The following is a 25,492-nucleotide window of genomic DNA, read 5'->3' as shown; positions in this document are numbered from 1 at the left end:
CGGTTCCAGAATCAGACTGAAGATGTCTGGACACTCCTATGAGGGAGAGCCCTGGAAACAAGGTCGATCTGCTCTGAGGTTGCTCCTGAAGGCCAGGGAAAGCATCTGATTGTTCTTTCATTCGCTGATTAATTTATGTTACTGTTTATTCGTTCTGTTTACCTGCTTTGTGCCAGCCTCAGTGAGGTAAGCAGAGGAGGATGAGGTGGCTGGGTCCTCTGGGGACCTCCATGGGGCCCTCCATGGGAACGGTAATGAGAAGCCCTTGCCTGTGGGCAGTGCTTTTTACCCTAACCCCCTGACCCCAACATGATGCCTCACCCCTCAGAGCGTCTTGTGAGGTGCGCAGAGTGAGAAGAACCAAGCCCAAGTGGTTAAGAGGCCGGCCTGAGACGGGGAGAGCACCTGGCCCCCGTTCACCTTCTGTGCTAGTCAGAGCGGTTCTCCACACCCATTACAACCCCTTAGGACTGGAATCGGACCAGCAGCAGGGCTGACACTCATAGGGGTTAATCAAAAAGATGGGCTTTTCTTCCAGGCCATCCATCCTGGTGAGGGAAGTGCAGACATAAACACACCTGGCCACACATAAATTCAGTCCTGTTGGGAAGGCCTGTAAAGGGCCAGGCTACGTTTGGGGTGTAGGACGAAGGACACACAGTCTCTGCCCTCAGGAGCTCACAGGCTGGGGGAAGACAGACGTTATCAACCGAGACCTGCAGGACAGTGAACGTCTGAGAGGAACGAGTGTGCCATGTCTGAGATCCCAGCCCGAATTCAGGGGAGAGAATGAATCGGGTGCAGGCCTTGCTGGGGCAGATGCAGGACTCAGCTTCTGCACCGTGTGCTCTCGAGGTCACGGCCACATAAACAGTGCACCTGTTGGGCCTGAGTGGGGACACCTGTTCTCTTTAAGTTTTTTTTTTTAAACTGGTCTCATCTGAGGGCCCTGACATGATTCGTGGGAACTGAAAGCCATGGAAACAAAAGCACAATAAAAGTATAAAATCTTACTTTGTTTGCTCAAACGCGAATCATTTAAAAGTGCCACTCTAACGGCCATTGTCTGCTTAGGGGTCGCTGGCAACATTAATAGTCACAAACACAGTAAATATATGAGATTTGGGAGCTATTTTACAGTATACTGTTTGGTTTTCCAAACTGATATAAAGGTTAGGTGAACACTCCCACTGCCTCACAATTCCTCTGCAAATAATTAAACTTTATGAAAGCGTCAGGTGCCAGAAGAGCAGTGCAGACATCGTCAGAGAAAAGTCTGAGGCAGATACATTTGCTGTAGAGCCTTTCCACCTACTCTGTATCTTGGTCTTTCCTGATGGGGCCTCTACCACATCTGACTGAGGCACTGAGTGCCTTTTCTCTCTCTCTTCACTCTGAATTACCTAATCTGGAGAAAGAGCCGACTTGAGATCCTCAAGGCCTCTCCAAGGGTCAGAGGAAGCATTTTGAGGGTGTGAGCGCTCCTGTCACTGCTTGAGAATTCACTCGCCAAAGGTGATACTTCGCTACGAGGCTCCACCGCCTAAGGAGCCCGCAGAGCCCACGGCGCCCCTCACTCACCTCCACGACGAGCTGCAGGTCATTCACGTACCGCTCCTCAGTCTCAATCAGCTCATGAATGTAGCCCTGCCTTTTCCTCTCCACTGGCTGCATGGTGTCCAGGGTTTGGAGATCTGCACACCCTGTGGAAAAGCAGGGTAGAGTTTCAAAATATTATTTTGTCTTCTTCGGAGAAAACAGACATGAATCATCAGATACACGGGGTTTTGCAAATGCTGCCGGGAAAGAACCACACGGCCTGCCAAAGGGCCCTGGGACTCAGGCAAACAGCGCACACCTGCGGAAGCGGGATTAACCACCGGCCACTCCAGAGCCGCAAATTAGCAACGCCTGTAACTAGTTGCAACGCCTGCGATGCTCGGTGTGGTCCCAATTTCTTTTCCAAATAAGTAATGACAGAAAGAAGGATTTTCAGAAATGGCCTCAAAGAAACCAGAACTGTGCAGAGCCTTGTGAAGAATCCACGCTATTCTCACCATCTTGAGACATTTTCAAAGTATTGTAATGATTAAGTGAATCAAATGCTGGAGACCAGTGTTTTCCAAACTGCAGGTCATGAGCTATTGGTGGGCCAGTCTATCGATTTTTTTAAACAAAAACAAAACAAAATAAATAACTAGAAACTACCACGTGCACAGGATCTGTAAGTATTGTCCTGTGAAAATTTTTAGTTAGGTATGTATTTGAGGATGTAAAATGTATTTCTTACTGTGAGCCACTGTTTAAAAAATGTTTGAGAAACATTTCTCTAGATTTCTCAAAGTTAAGTGCTCAGTTAGGAAACCTAAAGTCTCCAGGGCCCAGTAGTTCCCAGCAAGAGCACTGTCTTAACCCACTGGAACAAAGAACTGGTGGTTTGGGGTACACTGCAGCCACGGGGGCTTTGAGGGCAGTCCCTGGCCATCACGCATGGCATCAGAGTGAGAAGTACCATAGTCACTTCGGATCAATGTGCAGGCACATGGGAGCTGAGCTCACTGTCGTGCTGGGAAGTGACGTTAACCCAGAGTCATTCAGTAAGAAGCTGAGGGTCTGCCTTACGCCCAGTGGGAGGGGAAAGGCCTCAGAAAGCCCCTCCTCAGGCAAAAAGAAAAAGCAGGTAGGTGCCCAGCAAGGGACAACGTGAGGCGGTAGCAGTGCACGTCCGAAGCGGGAGAGACGGGAGGCAACACGAAGGTCTGGGGAGTGGAGGACGCAGGAGCAGGGCCGGCCCTGCGGGAACTCCGCAGCCCGCAGTGTTCAGACCGAGGCAGACGCCCTGCACGGGGACAAAGGCACAGAGCCACAGAGGCGGAAAACGCCAGGATCAGACCGGCCTTTTAAGGGGGGGGGTCTCTTTCTGTTTTGGATTTTTATGTATTTTGTATAGATTTGGGCTTTCAGAGAGTCCTCACGAAGACAGCTGTTCTATTTTCTGCACATGCTGCCGACAGCTTTAAAAAAAATTACTCCCACAGTCAAAAAACAATTGAATAAGGCAAAAGTCACGTTTGGCGCTACCAAGATGAAATCGCAGTGCCACTCATGTTCAGACTTGTCCAGCTTTTCAGGGGACTGTGTTCCATCCTGCTCCGCCAAGGAGACGTGCAGGAATGAGCGAGAGCTGGGGACGAGCAAGGCTAACACAGGTCCCTGCCTGACCCGGCTGTGTGCAGCCAGGAGGCTGGACGCCAAGGCCGACGCCTGACGGGGAATGTTGCTGATCACGTCGCCACCCAGCTGATGCTGGTGGAGCAATCGCAACAGCTTCTAAGGTTGCCCTACCACTTTGCTAGTGGTTTACAAATCTCGGTCCTTCACACTCTGCCACATCCACATACTATCTCTACTATTATTTATGTAATATTTTTGTTCATGTTTGAGCTAAATGTCTAGGAAATCATGGGTTTGATGTGTTGGTTATGTTTCTTCTAATAGTCACTACCACAAACATATAACCATTAAAATAAATCGAGTCCTCCTGGGCACTATTTTGTGGGCCATTGTGTTGTGCACCACCAGGATATCACACTTTGGGAATCAATGATTGATGTTAAAACCCACAAGCATTGGCCTATCTATTCAGTATCTTGGGATAATAGGAAAAGTCTCAGGTAGTTTATCGTTTCTAAGGCTGGGACGTACACGACATTAGCTTCATCAGGATGAATGTGGGACAATCCTTGTACTCCGCTAGCTGACACCTTTGCATTTCATTACAATGGTTCTTAAATTTTTATTCTCCCAGTTTCCAACCTGACCCCTACCCCCACTTTCAGATGCTCTCACCTCTGACATAAGGGGAAAAAAAATAAAGGCACGATGCCCCTTCTACTTCCAGCCCCATCTTCCTACTCACTCATCCCTGTACTTCCTTCCCGTGTCAGGGGGTGAGGGGATCCCTACTTCTTCTAGAGCCAGCATCCCTAACCCGCCCCCTCCTGCAGGACCCTTCCCTGCCCTTCACACTTCCATCTTCAGTCTTCACTGGTCCCTCTAGTCTGTGAACATGGTTATGTGTCCCTCCTATCACAATATTTAAAACAAACAAGCACCCTTCCTGCAACCCTGCTCCCTCCACAAACACCTGTCTCTAGTCTCATTGCCAAATGTCTTACAGTAGAGGGGTCTGACACTCACTCCCCCCGCCCCCAGCTCTCTCTGTCACTTCTCCAACTTAAGGTACTCTGGTTTCTGTCCCACCACTCCACTGACACTGCTCTTGTGAAGGTAATGATAACCTTGAGCATCGCCAAATGCAGAGTCCCCCTTGGGAGCTGGCGTCCTCCTGCACCTGCCCAGAGCCCTGACACCTGTAATGAGCTGCTGCTTCCAACACTCGAGTCTCTCCCTCAGCCTTTGTCACTCTCCTCTTTCTGGTGTTTCCTTCTGCATTTCTGCCTCTGACTGCCTCCAGGCTCTCTGGTCCCCACAATCCAGCAAATACTAAAATGTGTTCCTGGCATTCCTGACCTGCAAGGTCAAACGAATCTGGCTTTGCATTTCTCTGCTAAGGTCACAAGGCACATCCGCATACTATGCTCTGAGAAACCCTGCTCTAAAGAAACATTTAATTTGAGTGAACCCAGAGTTCCCAACACTTATTTGACCACAGAACCCTCTGTTTTGAGGGGAGAGTGAATCTTTTGAGAACTGAGGAATTAGGGTTTGTGGATAGAATACACCCCTCTGCCATCCTCTACACCTGCACTGTCCAATACAGTAGCCATTAGCAACATGTGACTACTGAGCACCTGAACCACGGCCAGTCCAAATAGAGAAGAGCTGTAAGTGTAAAATATACACCGGATTTCAAAGACCCAGGAGAAACATCCCAGAATGTAAAATAATGCATCAGTACAAAAATTATTATACCGATTACACAATGAAATGATAATATTTTGGATAATGCTGGGTTAAGTAAAAATAATTATTAAAATTAATTCCATCTGTTTCTTTTTACTTTTTAAAATGTAGCTGCTGGAAAATTTTAAATTACATATGGGCTTGTATTTGTGACTTACATTATATTTATATTGAACAGCTCAAGCCAGCCTCTACATTTTTTATCATGTTCTTTCCCTGACAGAATGTTCAATGACTTCTGTTTTTTGCAGAATGAAGTCCTAGCTCGGGGGGAGCACAGGGCTTCGGAGTCTCCGTAATCCAGCAGCAGCCTGCCTCTGACCATGCAGCCCACCTTCTACCCACCCTGGCCTGGGCTCAGTCCTCATGATGTGCTGTACAAACTGTCCATGGCCTGGCTGTTTCCACTCCTGTTGTTGCCTCTGTCCATGGCCCTTCTCTGCACAGAAGCCATCTCACTACCTCTTCAGGGTGCAGCTCACATGATCCTACTCTGGGGAAACCTTTTCCATCCCCGTCCCCAGACTGCCTCTCCTTCATGTTTCATGGTACTGGCTTGCATCTATATTTTATTTTATTTTTTGCATCTATATTTTAATACTTCCTACAATGTAACATGTATTGTAGTTCTTCTGTATATAGTTAGTATGTCCTTCTCTCCCAGTGGAGGTTAGGGACTGTGTCTAACACAGTCTATAATATCACACTTAGCAATGTTTTGACCACCGAGGTCAGGAAATACTTGTCGAGTGGAAGACTATTGTGTTGTCCCCAGACCCATTTCTCATCTTTCCCCTGCTCTGCTCCATACTGCAAGGAGGCCAACCTCTAAGGCTACTTTTGTAAGCTCTTTTCTTAGTTGACTTCTGCCTGGGTTTGGCTAATAAGAGGAGACTGAAGACTACAGGGTGGACTAGGGAAAGAGTCCTCCCGCCAGAATGGTGAGATGACAAGAAAGCATTTAGTCCCTGCTGGGTAAAGAACAGAAATGCTGGGGCTGCATCTCACATAAATGCGGAGTTCAAGAATTCCTCAACTGATGAATTAACACAAAAATTGGTCCCTGGCTGGTGATAACTTCAGGGTGCTTGGCCAAAGAAAATGTACAACTGGTCTGGAGGGTCATTCTCAAAACCTTGGTTCCACAGGATTTACAGAGAAAAACTAAGTCTCGCTAAAGATGAGTTCAAAGTAAAAAATTACAAGAAACAAGGAACAATCAACCATTCATAAAAAACTGAGGATTAGAGCAAAAGGAGATGTAAAATATATATGTTTAAAATAACTCAAGACATATATGAAGGATTTGAAACCCTAATTAGAGTCTTAAAAACCCAACAGGAAGATTTGAAACAGAAACAAATAAAAAAGTAAATATTATCAAGGAAATAATAAATTAATAGATGAGGCAGCAGATCAAACACATTGGAGGAAACAATTAGTAAATCTGAAAACAGAGCTGAAGAAATTACTTAGAATGCAGCCCAGAAAGACAAAAAGATGGAAAACATAAAATGAAAGCTAAAAGATATGGAGGATGGAATGACAAGGCCCAACATACATCTAATGGGAGTCTAGGAGGGGAGAACAGAAGGAAAGGGAAGAGGTAATAACTGAGATTATAATGGTTGAGAATTTTCTAGAGTTGATGAAAGATATAACTCCACAGATTCAGGAAGAAAAATGACTCCTGATTAGGGAAAAAAATAAAAATAAACCCATACCTAGACTATAAAACACCAAAGAAGAAAAAATTTGTTGAAATAGTAAGAAAGAAAGAGCAGAATAACTATACAGAAACAGCAATCAGACTGGCTGTACACAACTCAACCCAACAATAGGGAGTGTTGAGAAAAAATAACTGTCAAACTAGAATTCTAATTACACTATTGTTCATGGAAGAGGGAGAAATAAAGGTATTTTCAGGCAAAGTTTGACAGCATTTACCACTAGCAGATTTGACTAAAGGAACCATTAAAAAAAACATACTCTGGGAAGAAAAAAATTGAATAAAAAGGAAAAAAAGAGGGGCTTCCCTGGTGGCACAGTGGTTGAGAATCTGCCTGACAATGCAGGGGACACGGGTTCGAGCCCTGGTCTGGGAAGATCCCACATGCCGTGGAGCAACTGGGCCTGTGAGCCACAATTACTGAGCCTGCACGTCTGGAGCCTGTGCTCCGCAAGAAGAGAGGCCGCGATAGTGAGAGGCCTGCCCACCGTGATGAAGAGTGGCCCCCGCTTGCCACAACTAGAGAAAGCCCTCGCACAGAAATGAAGACCCAACACAGCCATAAATAAATAAAAATAAATAAATTTTAAAAGGAAAAAAAGAGATGTAAGGAGTGGTAGAAAAAAAAATAAGAAAAAGGAATGGTGAGCAAAAATACCAGTAATTATGTGAAAAAAAAATTACTGACTGTAAAAATAACAATAATAATAATGAATAAGTTGGTGGGATAAATTCAATGTTAATTTTTTTAAAAAGAAGCAAAGAAAATGCATGGTAAATAGAAAATGTCAAATAAGCTAGATATAAATAAAAGTACAAAATAGTTCTAATAAATATAAGTGGCTTAAATCTGTCAGTTAAAAGAGAGACTCTAGATTGGACAAAAGAATTCAGCTAGATGCTATTTACAAAGACACCAGAAACGTAAAGTTACAGAAATGTTAGAAGTAAAGGGCTGCGGGACTTCCCTGGTGATCCAGTGGTTAAGAGTCCGTCTTCCAATGCAGGGGATGCGGGTTCAATCCCTGGTCAGGGAACTAAGATCCCACATGTCACAGGGGAACTAAGCCTGTGCGCTCTAGAGCCTGAGTGCCACAACTAGAGAGCTCACGTGCTGCAACTCCTGAGCCTGTGCACTCTGGAGCCTGCATTCCACAACTAGAGAGCCCACATGCTCTAGGGTCCCCACACCACGACTAGGAAGAAGGCCATGCACTGCAGTGAAGAGCCCACATGCTGCAACAAAAAAAAAAGATCCCGCATGCTGCAACAAAGATCCCATGTGCCTCAACTAAGACCCAATGCAGCCAAATAAATAAATAAATAAAAGACCTAAAAAAAAATAAAGGGCTGCAAAAAACTATACAAATGCAAAATATAAAAGAGCAGTGGGGGAAGATTCATTAGCAACAAACTAGGCTTCCAAGGATCTGTATAAGATGACATCACAAACAACTCATGAAAATATAATAACTCTTATTTGCAACTAATGGGAGAGCCTCAAAGTGAGAAATAAAAAACTGATAGAATTACCTCCCTGATAAATTGGGAGATTGGGATTGACATATACACGCTACTATATATAAAATAGATAACAATAAGAACCTGCTGTATAGCACAGGGAACTCTACCCAATACTCTGTAATGGCCTATATGGGAAAAGAATTTTAAAAAAAGTGGATGTATGTATATGTATAACTGATTCACTTTACTGTACACCTGAAGCTAACACAACAGGTGGATTGATACTTTTCTTCTTCTTACACCTCACATTCAATCCACCTGTGGCTCTATCTTCAAAATAGATAATAGTGGTCCATAATCTGACCACTTCTTACCTCATCCACCACTGTCATTCTGATACAAGCCACTGCCATCTTTTGCCTGGACTGCTGAACGAACCTCCTAACAGGTCTCTTTGCTCTGCCCCCTGCCCCCCAACCTCCAATTTAATCTAGCAAACCAGAGCTATCCTATTAAAACATAGCAGATCATGTCACTCCTTTGATCAAAACCCTTCAATGGGTTCTTCTCACTCTGAGCAAAGGCCAAATTTCTTACAATCAGCCCACAAGAGCCTAAACGGCCTCCCCCATCTCCGCAGATACCTCTCTGTCCTCATTTCCTCCTCCTCCTGCTCCTCCCTTGTTCCAGCCACACCGCCCTCTGTGCTGTTCCTCAAGCATTACAGGCATGCTCCTTGCGTGTCCTGTTCCCTCTAGAATGCCTAGAATGATCTTCCAGGTATCCACATGGCTTCCTCCAGATAGCCATCACATCTTTCAAGTCTTTGCTCATATGTCACCATTTCAGAGAAGCTTTATCTGAGTAACCTGTTTAAAATTGAAGTCCCTCTGGATCCACCTCTCCCCACCCAGCACTCCCTTTCCCTAACCTGCTTTATTTTTCTAAGATACTACATACTTAGTTGTTTTGTTTGTTTTCTGTCTTACCCTACTCAAATGTCAGCTCCAGGAGGGCAGGAATTTTTGTCTATTTTATAATCTGCTATGTCCCCCGTGCCTGACACATAATAGGTTTTCTTTTTTTTTTTTTTTTTTAATAAATTTATTTATTTTATTTATTTATTTTTGGCTGCGTTGGGTCTTCGTTGTGGCACGTGGGCTTTTCGTTGCGGTGGCTTCTCTTGTTGCAGAGTATGGGCTCTAGGCGCGCTGGCTTCAGTAGTTGTGGCTCGAGGGCTCTAGAGTGCAAGCTCAGTAGTTGTGGCGCACGGGCTTAGTTGCTCCGCGGCATGTGGGATCTTCCCGGACTAGGGCACGAACCTGTGTCCCCTGCATTGGCAGGTGGATTCTTAACCACTGCACCACCAGGGAAGTCCCCATAATAGGTTTTCAACAAGTATTTACAGAATGTGATATAAAGATACACTCTGAGATAGTACACTGATATTAACTATAGGCAGTCAGAGAGAATGATGAAAACTTCCTGGGAAGTTCTTTCTGGTAGACAGGAAGAATGGGAAAGTAGGAAAAATGAGAGATCATGGCTACTACCATGTCAAAGTTCCCAGAGGAATAATTAGCAGTAGGCTGGGCCACAAGACCCCCGACACTTGTGTTTAGGATGTGGAGACTGAGAGACAAAACATGAATAATGAATAATGGTTATGAAAACTGTGTCCCACTACAGCTGGGAACCACCGTTCTAAATTACAGTGCAAGCAAGCAAACAAGATAGCTTAGAAAGGAGGAGAAAGATCTGCGAAGATTCCAAAAAGTGAAGGACAAAAGGCAGTTTGTGATGACTGATACAAAGAGGGCTTGTTCAGATTATGTCATAAAGTCCCAGAATAGTCCTTGCCCATTCTGAGGAGACCAACGCCTCTGAACAATGCTATTCTCTGTGTGCCCAAAATTAAGAGCCAGAGTATCACATAATGGTTTTCAGTCTGTGTTTAAGCTCAGTGAAAAGATGAGATTTTAACAGTAAATCCAGATGACTCAACTGTATGCATTTTCTGAAGGCTGCCTTTAATACTGAAGTTTTATCAGGGCACTGGAAATTACTGGGTATCTTATTTTGTAAGAGAATCGCCTTTTATCTGCTTGGCAAATATTTACTGAGTGCAAACTGTGTACCAGGTAGCATGCTCCCACCATGAAGCCATACATATTTGTGGTTTCGTTTTTGGAAATTTAAATAATTCTTGAACAATATTTTTGTGTCTTTTTTGACGCCTGTCAAGTTCTATGTCATCAGGTGTTAGGTTGCTTGTTTAAGCACAAAAAGGGCTATTTTTGTTATAAAATTGGGCTGTTTGTGTGGTTCTAATGCTGCAGACCATCAGAAAGCAAAATATTTGACTATCAGAAAATAGACACATTCTAGAACTTACAAAAGCAGCTCTGTTGACAAATGCAAGTGGATTTGCATTTATCAAAAAAAAACAATTTTTTTATTTTTATTTTTGAATCTATGGTAAAATGTTATAAGCCTAAGGACAGCAAAGACCCCCCCAACAGTAGACAAAAGTGCAGATTTTGGCCTCAGAAAGCAATTAGTTCAAGCTGATTTTTGCATCACCTTCTAGTCTGCCAGACTTGACCCTGTATCACTGACTCAACTATTAATGTGCTATTCAGAATATAGAATATTACGAAGAGATGTCATGAAACAGTAGTTTCTTCATGTTCACCCAGCACAGAACTTCCAGTTTTAACAATACTAATAACCAACATGTGTGTCACAATTTACAACCTCTGATCAATTCTCTGATTAACAAATATAACTTTGACTCCTACTGTATAAATACATGGAGAATCTGAGGCTTTGGTGGTTAAGTAACTTACTGTAGAATTTAGAGCTACTAAATACCTAAATCTAGGTCTCTTGATTCAAGTCTTACACTTTGAAATGCCAGGCCACTTTAAATGATGCTTACACTGCAATCCTATTTGAGGTGAAACTCTGTGACAACAGCGTGTACAAACCTAACCTGGTCTTATGCTTGTTGAACTGAATTCTAGAGGAGAAAAGGTTTTAGTATAAATACTTGGAATGCCAAAGAGCCCAAAGCACTGAAAACCAACAGGGCCCTTATTTGCCTTTAACTCTTTTTTGTGTCTACGTAACATAATTGGTCCCCTTACATACCCTTCTACTTGGTTGCATATGCAATTAACAACTTGTATCTAACAGCTAATTTCAAATAGACTGTACCCTTCAGTGCTCTGTATCAGTACGCCCATTACTACAGTACTGACCTGGGGCAACAGGGGTTTCATATGCACATATGTGTTTTTCTTGGTATTACTAAGCAGACTGCTACACCTCTACTGTACCCAATGGTATGATTATACAACCCATATTTTCCAACTTGTTTATGACTACATAATACTATGCCCCAAACTGCTGAGTCTAGGACACACTAATTCTATAGCACTGCCTGACTCTGATTTCGTGGTGGTTAACAGATGACCACTGGTGACACGGGGATCCCAGTAGCAGGTCCTCCCAGTACCTTGAAATGTAACTTGACCAGCCTGGATTCATTTAAAGCAGTTAATTCTCTTTACTCTCTTCTCACCTATATCTTGGAATTTAATGATGATTGTTCTAATTCTGTGATCTGAAGTAACAGCAACTCCAAGTTAGTGAGAAGTGGCTAAGAGCACCAGCTTTGGAGTCAGATGCTGACACAAGTTTTAACTCCATCACTTACTAACCCAGACACACACCCAAAATGTTTAGTCCATCACTTAGGACACAGCAAATGCTTGGTAAATGTTAACAGTAATTTCTAGTATCTATGTGTTAGACACCGAACTGGTGTTTCATAAATCCCTTAAGTCTCACCTGTAATACAGGTATTACTATCTTCATCATACAGATGAGGCTAAGGCTCCTAGGGGTGAGCTCACAGAGTCACGATCCAAAGCAGCCCGCCCACTACACTTCCCATTACACTCATTTTAACACTCTTTGATTTTATCACTCTAAGTGATTCTGCCTTTGACAACAGCATTAAAACATTTCTCTTAAGCACATCTTTCATAATTTGTTGTTCTCGTTTAAAATAAAGTTTTAAAAGTGATTATGAAGATAATTTACTCAATTTAAAAATGGGCAAAGGGGACTTCCCTGGTGGTGCAGTGGTTAAGAATCCACCTGCCAATGCAGGGGACATGGGTTCGAGCCCTAGTCCGGGAAGATCCCACATGCCGTGGAGCAACTAAGCCCATGCGCCACAACTACTGAGCCTGTGCTCTAGAGCCTGCGAGCCACAACTACTGAGCCCGCGTGCCACAATTACTGAAGCCCGCACGCCTAGAGCCCGTTCTCCGCAACAAGAGAGGCCACCACAACGAGAAGCCTGCACACCACAACGAGTAGCCCCCGCTTGCCGCAACTAGAGAAAGCCCGTGCACAGCAACGAAGACCCAATGCAGCCAAAAATAAATAAATAAATAGATAGATAGATAGATAAATAATGGGCAAAGGATCTGAACACACATTTCTCCAAAGAAGACATACAATGGCCAACGAGCACATGAAAAGATGCTCAACATCATTAGTCACGGAGGAGGTGCAATTCAAAACCATGAGATATCACTTCATACCTACAAGGAAGGCTTTAACAAAATGCCAAATAATAACAAGCGTCAGTGAAAATGTGGAGAAACAGAAACGCTTGTACACTGCTGGTGGGAATATAAAATGGTACAGCCACTTTGGAAAACAGTCTGGCAGTTCCCCAAAAAGTCAAACCATTTGACCCAGCAATTTCACTCCTAGGTATATACCCAAGAAAGACGGTGATGTTATGTCCATGCAAAAACTTGTACGCAAATGTACATAGCAGCATTATTCATAATAGCCAAAAAGTAAAAAACCCAAATGTCCATCAATTAACATATGGATAAATAAAATGTGGTATATCTAAACAATGGAATATTATTTGGCCATAAAAAGCAATGCAATACCGGTATGTGCTACAGCATTATGTACCTTGAAAAGATTACGCTAAGTGAAATAAACCAATCACAAAAACCCCACATATGTTATGGTTCCATTTATCTATGTCCAGAGTAGGCAAATATATGGGGCCAGAACACGGATTAGCTGGGGCCGCAGGGCAGGCAGGGTACACAGGAAGATGCGAGGGTGAGAACTCATGGGTTCTGCGTTTCCTTTTGAGGTGACGAAAATGTCCTGTAATTGACTGTGGTAATGGTTGCATAACTCTGTGAATATACCGCTGAATGGGTATAGTTGGGGGAACTGTATGGAATGTAAATTATATCTCAATAAAGCTGTTACCAAAAAAGTGATTATGTTCAGCTTTATCCTTCTAGATGTTATTCTTAGAGATTCTTATCCTTGTTTATTAAATTCAGTCCTTGCCTCCTCATCTCTGATTTTTCTTCTTGCCTTTTCATTCGTTCAAATGGTGGTTGTACTGCAGAAACTTCCTTATTATGAAAATGGTGGCAATATTAGCACCCTAGTGTAGACAGAGGTTAAGAGCATGGACTCTGGAGTCGGACCACTTGGGTTTGAACCCAGCTCTACCACTGACTATCTGTGTAACCTTGAACAAGTTATTTAACTTCTCTGTGTTTTCATTTCTATGCCTGTAAAAAGAAAAAAGTAATGAGGTAATACATTTGAGGGCCTTAGAAAGGTGCCTAGACTAATAAGTACTCAATAAAGAGCACTGGGACCTCCCTGGTGGTCCAGTGGTAAAGAATCTGCCTTACAATGCAGGGGATGAGGGTTCGACCTCTGGTCAGGGAACTAAGATCTCACATGCCACGCGGCACCTAAGCCCGCGTACCACAACTACTGAGCTCGTGCACCTCAACTAGAGAGCCTGTGTGCCGCAAACTACAGAACCCACACGCCCTGGAGCCCACGCATCCTGGAGCCTGCGTGTCACAACTAGAGGGAAAAAACCTGCACCCCACAACTAGAGAGAAGCCTGCATGCCACAACGAAACGTCCCGCATGCCTCAACGAATATTCCGCGTGCTGCAGCTAAGACCTGACACAGCCAAAAATAAATTAAATAAATAAATAAAAAATAAATCTTAAAAAAAATAAAGAGCACTTCTCCTTTTTTCTTTTTACTGGTATGAGCAATGGTTATATAGCTAGAACTTCATTGATTTTATAAAAATGGTAGCAATATTAGCACAACAATCTCTTTATTTTCCCAGAACCTTTGTTTCCTGTCTTCATGGGTTCCTTTCACTACCTAACCCTTAACTGCTGATACCCTCAAAGGCCTGATTTTTTCCCCAAGTCATCTCATTTACTTTCATTGGCTCAAAAACTACCAATAGGCATTCACGCCACCAGCTGATGCATATCCGATGCTGTATATCTTAATTATATCTCACTACCTGCTGGACGATTCTATCTGGATGTCCCACAGGTACTTTGTAGTCAAAACCAAACTCATCTTCTTCCCCCAACTCCGATTCTTTACTGTAGCTGGTGGCACCATGACTCCGCCCTGTCACCAAGATACAAACCTGGGAGTCAAACTGACCTTCCACCTGACCACGCATCCCATCAATCCCCAACTCCTGCCAAGGTTCCCTCAGAAACAAGTCTTAACTCAGTTTCATGACTTTTTCTCCACCTTGGCTTCATATCAGAATCACCTGAGGAGTTCTTAAAAATCCCCACGCCCAGGCCCCACCACAGGCCATTTAAATCGGGATGCAGGCATCAATAGCTTGTTAAAGGTCCCCAGGTGATTCCAATGAGCAGCCAAGCTAAGAATCTCTGGTTTAGCTCTCGGTCTGCTCTCATTCAGTGTTGCTGGCTTTCCACTTCCACTCCAGCAATAATGAACTTCTTATAAATGCACCTCTCCTCCTCCGCCTGGCTGCTCCTTGTCTCCATCACACTCTCCACCATCCCACCCTCCAATCTGGCTTACTCCTACTTATGACTCTGGCAGTTGCCTCCTCCAGGAAGTCCTCTCTAATTCACCAATCTACGGTTGAGTTAGGTATTCCTCCTCTGTACTCTCTTGGTGCCCAGTAAAATCTAATATCAGTGTGCTTAGCAGGCTGTTTTATACTTATCTGCGTACGTGCCTGATCCCCTCACAGAGTTAGGCACTACCTGAGGCCAGGACCACCTGGCACTCATTTTCATATTCTCAGCACCTAGTACTCGGCATTTGCTTATGCAAATACTCAACATATGTTAGTTGAATGACTTTCCAGAGATGAGGAAAGATTTTGGAAAGAGATTGTTGATGTCAGACATTGATGGATGGGTTGGATTTTGATCCATGTTTTTTTTCACTCAAGGTGAAACCACCAACTTGATTATTTAACTGTAAAACTCTGCTTAACTCTGGTACCCCCCAAGCAACCACTTCAGTTTCTTTCACTGCATACAGACTCTTATTTTGTACTAAAAATATCTTAGTCTACATTTGCAGTGAATATTGTAAACTCCTTCCAATCTTTTTGGAGAAAAAGTTGGAATAAAAATTATAAATAACATAGTCTATTATTATCCTACATTATATTTTCTTTTACTTTCAAATCAAAATTTCTTTTGCTTTTGAGATACATATGCTTATCTTGGATCAAACTATCTCAATCTTTACCACTTAAAATTTTCTTTTGTCCCCCTACTATAAAACAATTTGCTGGTCTGGACCCAGAGACTATGTTAAGGAAAAAGAGACATTCCCAAGAAATTCAATCAGGACTACATATAAACAATTAGTTTTAAAGGATGCTTCAAAAGAAATACACAATACAAGTAATGTAGTTTGTGTCCTTTTAATAAACACACTTGCATAGTTATATTACAATTTTGTAAAAATAAAAACGGATGACTTCATGCCAAGCGTTTCCAGCATTTGCACAATCTCAAGACCTTTAATACTATAGTTTTCAAGACGCACGAAATAAAAATTTAAGGCAAAAAAACAGCACTTTGCAACAATTTAATAATTTATTACATTACAGTAGCATCACAGCAGCATCCAATAATGCCACTTCAGGCAAAAGTCTCTCAGTATTTCCATTATAGATTCTATTTACAAGAATTTATAACCTGGTAAAATTCATCCTAAGAAAACTTGGCAAATAAAGCTTTGGACTGAAATTGGCATTTCTTTCTCTACTTTTCCTTCCCCACTTCCTTTATTTTAAACTATCAGTATTCATATTATATTTTAAAACACTAAAATAGCAGTTACATTGTTTTAATAGTTGTATTATTTTAAAATGATTCCTTAGGATAAAGTTTTAGAGGAAACTATACAACAGGTAGGGTTGATTTAGATTTTCAAGTTTTCTAAAAAAATCAGCTTTGGTCTTAGAACTGATTTTTTCATTGCTGAAAAACCCATCAGGTTTAATCATATATCTTAAAAATGATTATCACATATTGCAATTTTTAAATAAATTTTCATTCTTTACCTCCTATAGGGTTCAGATTTGTTCATTCTAAAATTTTATGTTCCTGATAAACTCCTTCCAATGTTGCTTTCTAAGTAAATGGAAAGCTGCCTCTTTTACTGAATGAGAACAAATACGTGGCTGAATACGAGGTATTGCAAAGGACTGCATGCTCTTTTAAGAAGGACAAGTTATTATTATATGTCATACCATTTCCTTTACTTTTAGTTTCTTCTCAGATATATGACAAAATACCTAAACAAAGAGAGGTATTTCTATAAATACAGTAAATTTATTTCCCAGACACTCAGCTTAAATACGCCATTATGTGATTTAGTTCATAGGTACCTGATGAATATATTATTTGCGAATTGATTTACAGACACTAAGCTCTACCTGAATGTCATTCTTAATAATCTATATTTATCAGTGTAAAAGTGAAGCAATTTGAGCTACAAAAATACTTTTGAAATAATTTATCAGTGTATTAAATAAACCCAAATTCAAAATTATAAGGAGAAAATGTTATACCAAATCATGTGACTAATTAAGTGGTCTAATTTCTAACCTCAGGGTCTAAAATGGATTTAAAGTAACTGCCCTTAATTTGAACCCAACTAATGGTTGCAAAAGCAGAAAGTTCAGAAAATAAAAGGCAAGACCAAGTAAACTGTACAATTTAGAAGATCAGCTGAATTCACAAGGACTCAGTCTTTACACTCCACCCTTTAGTGACTGCAGGCAAATCTGTTATGCCACCTGTAAAATGGTATTATTGCTTTCCTATATGTCATATTTTATAAAAGTATCATGATGATGCCAAATGCTAAAAGTTGAGGTGGTCTAATAACTAGAAATCCCTGCCTCAGGGAGCACACATACATATCACCATACATCCCAATGATGTGAAGTATTTTGGAACACAGACATTTGAACTTTGTGACGTTCTAACTAAACTGTTGATTCTTTCTCAAGTGTTGTAAAGTTATGATTTAGGCAATGTATGACTAAAATCATTCATTTATAATGAATAGGCTCATTTACACAAATATTGCACAAAATATGACTCTAACTTAAAACTCAGATATATAAAAACATATTTCACTCTTCTTAAAGAACTCTGTGAGGAAATAAGACTCTGTGATTGTATGTACACTTTTCCTGATAATACTTGGACATTCATAAACAGTAGATTGCACTGCAGTTTGTAAACATTTTAAATTGCATAAACTTCTCATTGATTTTCAAATATAGTTTAATACTGTCCACTAAAACTCCCTTTTGTTTCAGCTAAGTACTCTCACGTTTATTAGTTTATAATAATGTTTATTATCTTTAAAGTTTTCCATTCAAGGAAAAGAAGTAAAATCCTATGCCAAAGTAGCCAACGTGGTTGAAGAATAGATAGTAGCCAGAGAATTCTGAATGGTAAAATCAACCCTCTAGCCACAAAGCAGCTTCATGGACATAGAGGAATGCCAGCTCTCACACATCTTTCCTTCACTGAATTCATTCTCAACTAGACAGAGACTGTCTGCCTGCTTCATGGGCATTTAAATTCTTCAAGGATTCCTTATGATCTTTACTAAATACATTAAGAAGAGTGTCAACCAGTGTCCCTTTGTGACCTGGGACAAGTAGTCACCTAATTAAAATAGATAACATGAATTCTGACTTCAAAATGTACCGATATAAATGCTCTAAGGTAGGGAAGGTTTCATATCTCACGGTCAATTAAAGGGAGCCTTTCATTCCTCAGAAATAATCCATTTTTAGCTCATTAGTAAAGAAGTAACAACTGACCGCTGCAGCACATGAAGCTTCTTCTTCAATGAGCCCAGACCACAGAGATCCCAAGGGAACTCCCATGTACAGGACTCATTCTTGGGCAGCTGGAACAGATAAAACGTACCCTAATATGCCCCACATATTGCTGGGGCAGGCCACTTTCCTCTTCTGTGAGATAAGAAAAGCTCCCTCAAAGTGTTATTGCTCCTACCCCAAAATACACAGAAAATAGAGAAAAGGATATTTCCAATTCTTGGCCTTTAAACAAATTTAAATATTGGTACTCATAGTGGCATATTAGAAAGTAATAAACAGTGCATAGTGAGGGACCAATCGCATATTGAACCAATTAAGAGCTCACTGTGATTAGGATTAGATCAAACATAATAGCAAAACATAAGCAATTCTGAATTCTGTAATGAATATACATGTTGCAATAACATTAGAAAAGCATGGCAGCCCATTCCAAACCAGCGAGAATAGTTTGTGCAAATAGTGGGTCTTTGTGTGTTTGAACTCCCACCATGTAAGAGCAAACTCAACATGCATGCTAATGACCTACAATTACCAAATTAAAAAAGAAGAAAAATGCTAAAGGATGCCAGAGTGAACAGCAGGGAAAGCCACACAAAGACCCACTATCCTTTAACTTGTTACAAATAAATTTTAACTGTAAATTAGAAACACGAAGAAATAATCACAAGTGGCTCTAACATTCGAACGAAGTTAACGAATTGTGTAGGAGATATTTGATCAGGGCTGCCTGCCCTGCCTCCACGCTAGAGTCAAACTTGGATAGTGGGTCTCTGGGGTGCTTTCACACTGGAAGACAACATTGGGTCCTATAAAAAGAAAAATGAGGAATAAAATGAACATAAAGCAAATCAAGTGGGTGAGAAAAAATTCTACTGATTACATGCAACATCAACAAATTTGAACTATTAAAATTCTCAACCTTTAGAAAATATCCTAACTACATAATAAAATGCAAGTAATATTTATAAGGGCTACAGAAACACAAATGATAGTCTAAAACTTAACCAGTTTTCACTGACTCATACACTCCTGGCTGTTCTTCCTTTAGAACAGCTTTTATCTGTTCTTTGTATTCCTTATTATATAAGACTTAATTGGAAAAAAGTTCCGCCACTGAAAAACAAGATAAACAACAACAAAACGTTTGGAAAACTATCACTTTACACTGTAGACACTATAAAAGCCAAATGTACTGACAAACCAGAATGCCTCCAGGGATCACTTAGTCAAAGATCTTCCAGACCCAGTAGGTTTGAAAAGTACCTTCCTCTCTCAGGTCCAGGAAAGACACCTCAGGTATTTCTAATTAATCAGATAAACTCACAAGCACTGAAAACTGCCAAACCATCAGCAGAGTTTAAAAATGGTCATTCATTTAGGTAATCCAAGTTGTTATAATTTTCTTTACTACCTCTCCTGAAACCCTGAGATACTTTTAGGAATATTCAAACCATAAAAAACTGGACTCCACCTCCAAATTGGGAAATTCAGTTGCTTTATCTAAAGAAAAGTCTTCTCCCAAAATCAGAATGATCTTACAAGCTCTAAAGTGAAAATAATGCACTAATATTTTAAAATTATAGATATAGTACAAAGTAAATTCACAATACCTGCACTGAATCATAAACACATCTCAGCTTTTTACCATTTATATGTTCTTAGAAGCTAAGTTAGAACGAAAGGCTAAAGCTTTTAGATAATTTCACAAGAATGATAAAAATATAAATCATGATATATTTTATTTAAAAAGACAAAAAAATCAAAAGGGTGGGGAGAAGTGACATCTATTTTATAAAAGTAAAAAATATTTCCAAGTACTGTTTATTCTCTGATTATTAATGTTATGCTTATTCTCAAATATAAGAAAGGCTAGGTAACTACCAAGAGATAATTTTATGTAATACCAAATCTCATACATTGAGATCTGGACCCTTGTTGTAAAAGTAGTGAAATAGATCTTAATTCATATATCTCTTGCAGTATGAGTTATCTACCTAAAAAAAATCACCTAATGAGTTTTGCAAGCACCTTATTTATAAAATAAATTTTATAATTTTCTTTTAAATTTTCTCCTAACCTGGATGATGTGTAAAAATGTGGGAAATAAATGAGAAGGCTGCAAAATTAATAGCACCTGTACACTAAAAGGGTAATTTTGAATAGGTGAATAGGGTAATTGCCAGCTACTCTTTATTAAGCTGAAAAAGGCTGGTGTAAAGGGAAGTTGCAGTATAGACTGTTATCATACCAAAGAACCCATGAGAGAATTAGAACTTTTTTCAGATAAAATCTAATAGTAGGGTCTGAAGCTAGGAAAAAAGTATTTGAAAAAAAGCAGTATAACTTCTTATCTTGTGAGAGTTTCCTGTTATATTTTCTTACTTTAAACGTTAACATAACATTTGCTAAGAGTGCTAAGTTTAAGATCTGATTCAGAGCAGCAATGAATGCAGTGCTGCACATTAAAGCTTATGCACTAGTTAAGAAGTAAATAATTCGATATAACTCACACTGCTGACTTGGATCCGTGTCTGTCGTCATCTTAACATAATTTGAAGGAAAGAGACCAGTCACCCCATTGATTTCTCCTTGCCACCAGTCAGGATCATCTTTGTTCAAAACATTAATAAGTTGTCCCTTGGAGAAATTTAGCTCATCCTCATTATTTGCTATATAGTCATACATGGCGATCACCTGACACACTACCAGAAAAAGAACAACAAAGGAACAAATTAAACAAAATAATTATTCCTACAAGGATCATATGTTAAAATTCAGCTAAAATTTCCCTTTAGCTGTTTTCTCCCACCCTCCTTCCCCCACTCCCTGTTTTACAAAAACAAGAATTTCCCAAATGCAGTTAGAAATCCAAGCGGTTGGTTTGCTTTAAAGTATGACGGTATAGCAATTAAAATATTTCAAGGAGTGAGGTAGTTCAAGTATCACCGAACAGTTGGCTGTTTCTACACAGAACTTTTTAGAAAGGAAGTTCTCATTGCAATATTACTTTTAGGCAGAGGTAAGGAAAGAACAAATTTTAAAATATTTTTCAAAGAATCAGTGAATCTAAGAAGTGCTAAGTTTTAACAAAAGTTCTCTAGGATGAAATACAAGTTAACCCATTTCCATACCAGGATGAAAGGCAGGTGTAGTTCTTTCACTACTTGGACCCAAAAGTTTAACATGGCTGGCAGGGAACCATCCCTTCTGTCGCTTTTTTCCTCTGGCCTATAAAATTAGCAAAAAGAATATAAAAGATGAGACTAAAGACAATTATTGAGACATAAATTAAAAATGAGAAAAACCCTGGCTGTGTAGTAAAGAATTTAACCTTGCCCAAAGAGAGGTCTGGTCTTTGCCTTTGGCTCCTGGAAGGTAATCTCTAAACCTCTGCAATGTCTTGACTGTTAAGAGTGTCTCACTTTACGTGGGGGCCTTAACCATGCCAGATAGCCTAACGATGTGATTTACGGTGGGCCCTCTGGGTCATAGTATGAACTCAACCTCTGGAGGGACTGGAGACTGAGTTCAGCCATGTGGGCAGTCAACTGTGTCTATGTGATGGAGCCCCAATAAACACTCTGGAAACCAAGGCTCAAGTGAGCTGCTTTGCTTGGCAATACTCCATGGCTATTGTTGCCAGGAGGATTTAATGATGTCCATGACTCCATGGGCAGAGGACAACTGGAAGCTCTGTGTTTGGAATCCTCCTGAACTCTGCCCCATACATCTCTTCCCTTGGCTAATTTTAATCTAAATCCTTTTGCTGTAATAATCCATAACCATGAGTATAATAGCCTTCTGTGAGCCCTTATGGCGAAGTACTGAACTCGGGAGTGGTCTTGGGGACCTCCAAGCTTACGACTGGTGTTAGAAGTGAGGGTGTCTTGTGAACGCCTGAATTCTGCATCGGCCTTCCACGTCAGTATTAAACAACTGGAAGATTCAATATGCATCTCAACACAATTTGTAGAAGTCTATTTGGAGCTCTTTCAGGCTCAAATTTCTCTGCATATTTCACACAAATAATATTTATAAACTAAAAAAACCTTTCTAATGTTCTCCTAATAAGTTCAGTCAACACTTAATGATATAGCTCACAGTAAATACCTCTTGGGGCTTTGCTAATAATTAATCAGGAGATCATAAACAAAATTTGTGGAAAGCCACATCTCCCACTTAGTTGGGTCAATCTTCAAAGCAAATCAGAAGGTGAAATTTCAGGGGGTTAGTCAAGAAGATACTGAATTTTGAACCTCCACTGCTCTTTAGAAACTGTAAGACCCTGATTTGCAAGAATGACACTAAGTTAATCCTCCATATTACAATCATATATCAATTTCACATAAAAATCCAGCTCTTATACCTGTCATCATCTTTTAATCCTAAAATGCTTTTTAGTTTTAACTAGTAAGGAAATTTTAGGAGTGAGAAAAGAACTCCTCTTTCTGTATCAAAACATGCAGTTACTATCTCTGTTAACATTTTATGAAAAAACCAGGCTCATTTACTCCTGCAGTTCCTTTCCTTGCACTGCTGTTTCAAAAACATAAGACTATGGGGGTGGGGGGGACTGTCCAGTGAATAGTATTTTCTTAGCACTCAGCCTGGAAGTTATACCACAAGCCTGGGGTTATCCCAGGCAAAGATGATGCTAAGCTTTCCTTTAAGAAGGCGTCCTGTGGTTTATTAAAACAGCTATTACTGGAAAACAATTATGTCTTTAGGGAAATTACTCTTCATATTGTTACTTGTAACATCAACTGTGCTAAAAATAAACAGGGAAAAGACAAGAGAGAAACATAAGATACTAAAATGGTAATACTGACTACCTCCAAGTGGTATGATTATAGGTGATTTAAAGTTTTTATTAACCTTATTTTTCTAATGAGCATGCATTCATTACTTTTATAATAAAATTAATAAACGTTATTTAAAGGTTATTACCTGTAACTCCCCTTGCCACCAGCCACTTGTATTTTTCTTTAGAATTAATATTAACTGTCCTGGTGCAAGGCTAAGCTGTTCAGAACCAGAAGCCACATATGCTGAAGTGACTTGAGCAATCTCTGAAAAGAAGAAAAATAAGAAACTGAATTCAAGACTATTAAACACTTTAGTAGTTTTTCAGTTTCATTATTATACATACCAGGTTTCTTGTTTGATGTTCCAGATTTGCTAGCACTCCCAAAACCCTGTAAGGAAAAGATATACTGTTTTATCATTTTCCAACAATCTAGATGTAAAAGTACAAAGGCTATTAGGAACTAGAGATTTCTAATTCCCAGGGTCCTTGTTTCTTTCAAGTAAGAGCAAAATAATGATTAACCTTACATTAACCAAATAAATTAAGAATCCAACACTTATGGGGAGATCTGGTTCTGACAGAATACATTATATACAAGTAGCTGATGTTGGCATCCACTGACTCAACAGGAATAGCTCATTTTCTGAATCTTTCCTGAATATTAAACGTAAACACAAATATATTTCATTTATCAATGGGGTTAGAATCGATGTCTACCACATATAACAAATGTGCTCTGGGTATGTTAAGGCATATGTGAGTTTAGCTCCTGCTGCATACAAGGTAATGTTATTTTAAATTTTTTGCCATGTTCCTCTGAACTTGACCTAAGAACAGAAAATGCATACCCCAGCAACTATGACCTGTTTGACTTTATAGGATGAGCAAGACAAGGGAAGCAGTTAAAATTTTTTTTCTCTTAGTGAACACAGCTGTAGTAAAAGCACTCAAGCAGAGTTGATGGTAGTCAACAGCTAACATTTTTTGAGTACTTACTATGTAACAGGTAGTGTTGCAAGAATTTTACATATATTCACTTAATTTTTGCAATAACACTATTAAGTAATTATGAGTATCCCCATATTACAGAGGAGGAAACCGAAACACAGAAAGGTGAAGTACCTTGTCCAAGGTCACCTAGCCTCTAAGTGGCAGAGCCAGAAGCCAACCTAAGCAGTCTCAGTGGTTCTCAATGTGTGGTTTGTGGATCCCTGGGGGCAGTCCTTCTAGCCCCTTTCAGGGGTCTGGAAGATAAAAACTATTTTCATAACAGTACTAAGACATTATTATTTGCTTCTTTTGCTGTACTGACATTTACACTGGTGGGTAAAATTGCTGATGTCTTAGCACAAATCACAGCAGTGGTGCCAAATAATACTAGCAGTCGTAATACTCTTCACAGCCACATGCTCACAGGAAAACAAGGCCAGTTTCACTTAAGCATGTCCTTGGTCAAGCAGTAAACATTTTACTAAATCCTAATCCTTGGATACACATCTTTTAAAAAGTCTGGGTGACTAAATGAAGTGTGCCCAAAGCATTTCTGCTGCATACTGAAGTACAAGGGTTGTCTCACAGAAAAGCCTTAAGTGATTAAATTGTGACCTAAACTAGGTTTTTCATGGAACAGCGTTTTTATTTGAAAGAATGACTAATGACAAATTATTCAGACTTGAGATTTAGCAGACATTTGCTGAAAGATGAATAAAGTAAGCCTGTCCCTTCAAGTTAAAGAGCTGACAGGATTTTTGCCAACAATAAAACTCAAGCTTTCAAGGGAAAACTAAAATTTGGGAAAACTGGTATCCACCACCATGAGCTTGACTGCTTCAAAGTACTTAAGGACTTTTCTATGTTAACAAATATGATTTACTTTGTATTGAAGTATGGTTGATTTACAATGTTGTGTTCATTTCTGTTGTACAGCAAAGTGATTCAGTTATACATATATACATTCTTTTTTTTTTAACATTCTTTTCCATTATGGTTTATCATAGGATTTTTAAAAAATTAATTAATTAATTAATTAAAAAATTTTATTTGTCTGCATTGGGTCTTCCTTGCTGTGCACAGGCTTTCTCTAGTGGCGGCGAGCAGGGCTACTCTTTGTCTAGGCGCGCGGGCTTCAGTACTTGTGGCTCTCGGACTCTAGAGCACAGGCTCAGTAGTTGTGGCACACGGGCTTAGTTGCTCAGCGGCATGTGGGATCTTCCCAGACCAGAGCTCGAACCCGTGTCCCCTGCATTGGCAGGTGGATTCTTAACCACTGTGCCACCAGGGAAGTCCCTATCATAGGATACTGAATAT

General features: G+C 40.2%; 1 protein-coding gene across 7 annotated transcripts in view; it reads right to left on the bottom strand.

Moving 5' to 3' along the window:
- ITSN2 (intersectin 2) overlaps positions 1 to 25,492 on the bottom strand; it is a 164,364-nt gene that overhangs the window by 23,327 nt on the left and 115,545 nt on the right. For 6 of the 7 annotated variants that reach the window (XM_059893516.1, XM_059893512.1, XM_059893515.1 and 3 more), the window contains 5 exons: positions 23,528 to 23,573; positions 23,326 to 23,447; positions 21,510 to 21,606; positions 20,889 to 21,080; positions 1,582 to 1,703 (listed from right to left, as the gene is read on the bottom strand). In XM_059893516.1, the coding sequence (XP_059749499.1) occupies positions 1,582 to 1,703; positions 20,889 to 21,080; positions 21,510 to 21,606; positions 23,326 to 23,447; positions 23,528 to 23,573 (579 nt within the window). Of the gene's footprint in view, positions 1 to 1,581; positions 1,704 to 16,081; positions 19,185 to 20,888; positions 21,081 to 21,509; positions 21,607 to 23,325; positions 23,448 to 23,527; positions 23,574 to 25,492 lie in introns of those variants that run through there. The other variant, XM_059893518.1, reaches the window with a different exon arrangement.

Source organism: Balaenoptera ricei, chromosome 13 (assembly GCF_028023285.1).
Source record: "Balaenoptera ricei isolate mBalRic1 chromosome 13, mBalRic1.hap2, whole genome shotgun sequence".
Taxonomy (NCBI): domain Eukaryota; kingdom Metazoa; phylum Chordata; class Mammalia; order Artiodactyla; family Balaenopteridae; genus Balaenoptera; species Balaenoptera ricei.
This window is presented reverse-complemented; position numbering and strand designations above follow the sequence as displayed.